Source organism: Lipotes vexillifer, unplaced genomic scaffold (genome assembly GCF_000442215.2).
Source record: "Lipotes vexillifer unplaced genomic scaffold, Lipotes_vexillifer_v1.1 scaffold899, whole genome shotgun sequence".
Classification (NCBI taxonomy): domain Eukaryota; kingdom Metazoa; phylum Chordata; class Mammalia; order Artiodactyla; family Lipotidae; genus Lipotes; species Lipotes vexillifer.
The window spans coordinates 259,535-263,816 of NW_006784311.1; the positions used below are offsets into that span (position 1 = coordinate 259,535).

The 4,282-nt window shown below is 54.9% G+C and overlaps 1 protein-coding gene across 2 annotated transcripts in view; it reads right to left on the reverse strand.

The window, feature by feature from the left end:
* Positions 1-4,109, reverse strand: part of CCNQ (cyclin Q) — a 10,209-nt gene extending 6,100 nt beyond the window's left edge. Inside the window, exons 1-2 of one of the 2 annotated variants that reach the window (XM_007456638.1) lie at positions 4,052-4,109; positions 967-1,150 (exon numbers count right to left, since the gene is read on the reverse strand). In XM_007456638.1, the coding sequence (XP_007456700.1) occupies positions 967-1,150; positions 4,052-4,061 (194 nt within the window). In that variant the 5' untranslated portion in view covers positions 4,062-4,109. Of the gene's footprint in view, positions 1-966; positions 1,185-4,051 lie in introns of those variants that run through there. The other variant, XM_007456637.1, reaches the window with a different exon arrangement.
* Between the last annotated feature and the right edge of the window lie 173 nt (positions 4,110-4,282).

Sequence of the window (4,282 nt, forward strand, 5' to 3'; positions counted from 1 at the left end):
ACCCTTCCCAGCCACTCCCTCTTCTTCAGATCTCCCCACAGAACCACACCGGGCGCCAACGTCCTATTAGAGCGCCCCACAGTTTCCCCTCGTGCCCGCCCACCCTCCCTGCTGGGGCCCTGGCAATGACAGGTGGACTCCAGCTGCCCTTCCGCGGTTCCCTCCCGTTTTTCTCCTACTCTCTCGAGGTACACTGTGAACCTGTCATGTTTACGGGGTGGGGAGTGTTTTTCTGTTAACTGTTTCTTAAAAGAGAGGCAGCACAAAATAGTTTTCTCCCCTAACGATTAGAGTTTCTGGAAAGGCTATGACGCACTAACTTTCCATAAATTGCTTCCTCCCAGGCCCCAGGACCTCGGCACAGCCCGCCCAGCCGGCTGGACCCCCGTGTCCTTCCCCAACAGGAACACAGCTGCTCGGGCCTAGGACTCTGCGAGAGACACTCCTGAGCAACTCTGACCAAGTTTCCGCACCATCTAAACAGGATGGCGGTCCCAGAACCCAACTGGTTCCATCCATCCTGTCCAAGACTCCACGAGAATCTTTTTTTTTTTTGAATAGAATTTGATCTTTTATTTATTTTTTTAACACCCTTATTGGAGTATAGTTGCTTTACAATGGTGTGTCAGTTTCTGCTGTATCACGAAGTGAATCAGCTGTTCGTACACACTCTGCGAGCTCCCTCTGCTCCAGCTGTGCCCGCGTGCGACGCTAGGGACATCCTCTTTCCCACCCCCCTCTGCACCCCATCTGGCCTCTGAGGTTCCCCAAAATCTGGCTCCAGCTTCTCTCGTACAGGTGCCCCTAGGCTTCTGGCTCATCCCTGCCTTTGCTGTTACTGCTCCCGGCCCCAGTTCACGGCCACCCAGGTGCCTCCTCCTTAGTTGGACTGCTGCCGCCTGGAGGGCAGGGCCTAGTGAGATCCTTCTCTGGCCTCCCATTCACGGGGACACCGGAAGCAGCTACCTGTTGGAAACGTTGATGATGTCACGAGTGCGCAGGCGCTGTTCCTCCACTTTGCCGGCCAAGTAAAGGGAAGACATGGCCACCAAGTAGGGGTCATAGGCGTCCAGGTCGATCTCGCAGAAGAACTTATGGTATATGGCACAGGCGGTGGCGATGGGGATGGACCGCATCCCTAGCTTGACACCTGCCGAGAGAAAGCAGGCAGGGGAGTGCTTCATCCAGGGCTCGCCCCCTGCAAAGTGTGAGAGGAGCCGCCAGGTTGGGCCCTAAGGGCGCACATCCCTGTTCTGACAAGACCGAGAGCTCAGGGCCCAGCTGGCAGGGGCTGCCATGCCTTCCACTGGGTCCTCGACCTGGGGGATTTAGACGCGAGCCTCTCAGACCCTAACGTGCTAACAAGCCCCTGGGGGTCAGGCTGAAGTGCAGCATTCCCTTCAGTAGCTCTGTGGGCTCCACGCTTCCCCCAAGCCTCAAGGCCATGCCAGGAGAAGCAAGGTTTCAAACTACTGCACCTGGCATATCCCTTTCTGCACATCTTGAAAAGGACCAAGTTGTGTGTCTGTTTCCACCTTAGCAGGCATTTAACTAGAGGCCGCCCCCACCTCTGCAGCTCACCTATAACCAAAATCCTCCCAAGGTGACAGGAGGAAAAAAGGCCTCTGGGTATCAAACAGATGCCACAAGTCCTGAGGTCACAGTTTAAGATTATACTCAGCACTGCTTTACTAGTCCACAGGTTAGCAAAGGCAAGAAAAGCAAGAAGGGTGACTGCCAAAGGCAACCGCCGGCAGAGCAGGAAAAAAGCAACATCGATGGCCACAGTCAGGCTCGAGGGAAAAAGGGAACAGAACTCAAAAACCAGAGCATGATGGTTTGATTTAGGGGTTAAAGCCCTAAATCCCCCCGACAGCTCCTAGGGAAATCACTGCATTGGGTCACAGAACCAAAACAAATTCACAATGACCAGGGTTAATAAGGGAAGGTTAAATGACATCCCATAGACTGAAAGAAGGTGAACAACCAACAATCATTCAAATTGTGTTCAACATCCTCCACCTAAAAAGGTGTATTAGCTCCCCAGAGCTGCTGTAACAAGGAACCACAAACTAAGTGGCTTAAAACAACACATACTTTTTTCTCTTACAATGCCGGTGGTCAGAAGTCCAAAATGAGTCTTAGGGGGCTAAGTTCAAGGTGTCGGCAGGGCTGGTTCCTTCTGGAGGTTCCAGAGGAGAATCCACTCCCTTGCCCTTTCCAACCTTCTAGAAGCGCCTGCAATCTTTGGCTCACGGCCCTTTCCTCCATCTTCAAAGCCAGTGGTGCAGCGTCTTCTAACTCTGCTTCCATCATCACGTGGCCTATCTACTCCTCCTGCCTCTCTCTCTAAGGATGGGTGTGATTATATTGGGCCCACCAGATAACCTAGGATAGCTCCCCAACATCAAGATGCTTAATCCCATCTGCAAAATCTCTTTTGCCACATGAGGTAACAGTCACAGGTTCTGGGAATTAGGATGGGGAAATCTTTGGAGGACCGGTATTCAGCCTCACACAGAGGGCAAGGGCATATGCAAAACATTTCAGCATTAGCTTTTAGCATTTAGGTTTTAGCATTTCCAGGTTTAAACTTCAGTTTCATAGACAGCTCCTACGTGGGACCCCTCATTCTCAGAGATGTCAGATTAGGTGGTAATACTGCACATGACCCTCCAAGTCTTGCTTTTTATATAAGCAAACCCTCAAAGGGTAGCATGCTTCCCTGGTTCACGTGGATCCTCCAAGCAGATGTATGGGGTATATGAGGAGGCACTGCCATCCTTCCTTATACACTTTGCAAAACTTCCTGGAAATTAAATGTACAAATCACTGGGATTAATGGTCCTGCACTATTTCCCCAGACTCTGCCCACCTTGACTTGAAAGCGGACTCACCCAACGCCCTCTTCGCCAGAATGCATACAAAGTAACAAAGATCAATAACAACGGAGCAAACCACTATTGATGGAGAAAGTGTTTCTACTGGAATCCAATTAGCTACATCGCCTCGCCTTTGGAGCTAGAGCACCCAACACCACGGTGTGGATGCCCTGGCCGGGTTCAAAACGCGAGCTGCGCCCCAGCTCCTAGTTGTTTTGTTTTGGGGTTTTTTTGGGGGGGTGGGGGTTGTTTGTTTGTTTTTTAAACTTAAATTTGCCAGAGTTCCCTGTATGTTTATTTTTTATTTATTTATTTGCTGCGTTGGGTCTTCGTGGCTGCACGTAGGCTTTCTCTAGTTGTGGCGAGCGGGGGCTACTGTTCGTTGCGGTGCGCGGGCTTCTCACTGCGGTGGCTCCTCTTGTTGCGGAGCACGGGCTCTAGGTGCGCTGGCTTCACTAGTTATAGCACTGCAAGCCCAGCTCAGCACGGGCTCTAGGCGCATGGGCTGTGTTGCTCCGCAGCATGTGGGATCCTCCCGGACCAGAGATCGAACCCGTGTGCCCTGCATTGGCAGGCGGATTCTCAACCACTGCGCCACCAGGGAAGCCCCTGGGTCCTAGATGTGATGGGACCTCGTCAACAAGGTTTGTCAGGAGCCTCACCAAGGGCATATGTTCCAAAAGGCTCCGTGTGACCAAGTGCCAGCGTCCCCGTATGCTGCAAGGCAGGTATGTCAGAAGGCGCGGTACACTCAATCGAGATGCGGGCGCCCCGATTCCGCCACCTTCTAGTTGGGGCCTTCTAGTTTCCACATCCTCTCTTTGGACCTACGCGCCCGCCCATGAAATGGCCAAGACCGCGTATGCCTCGCAGCTCAAAGCCTAGTATGCAGGGCGTGGCGGAAAGGCAGAGGCCGGTACCCCTAAGCCGAGCCTCCCAGCCTCCGCTAGGGCAGTGCAGGCCCGATCTCTTCCCTCCGCTCAGCCACGCCAGCACCGAATTTGGCGGGTCCCGTCTTTCGGGAAGCGGATCCCCGCTACGCCAGCCCCTGCCTGCCCGCTCGGCGCTCCCGCGGCGGGCTGGGGCCAGCTGGGTGAAAGTGCAGCAATGCGGCTCTGGCCTCCACGTCCCGTCCGCGCGGGGCCCGCCCTCTTCCCGGCCGCGGTTACCTGCCTCCATGATGAACCTCGTCACTCGGAAGTGCACCCTCGCCTCGGGTGCTGGCCGCCCCTCCGCGCCCAGTACCTCATCCCCTCCACCGCAGGTCCCCGGGCCAACTGCTTCCATGAGGTCCCGCCCCACGGGCCCAGACCCCCCACGGGAAGGAGAAGGGCCCGGACGCAAGGCGGCCGGCTCCCCGGGTGCTCACGGCGGGAGCAGAGATCCCGCCCCACCCCGGC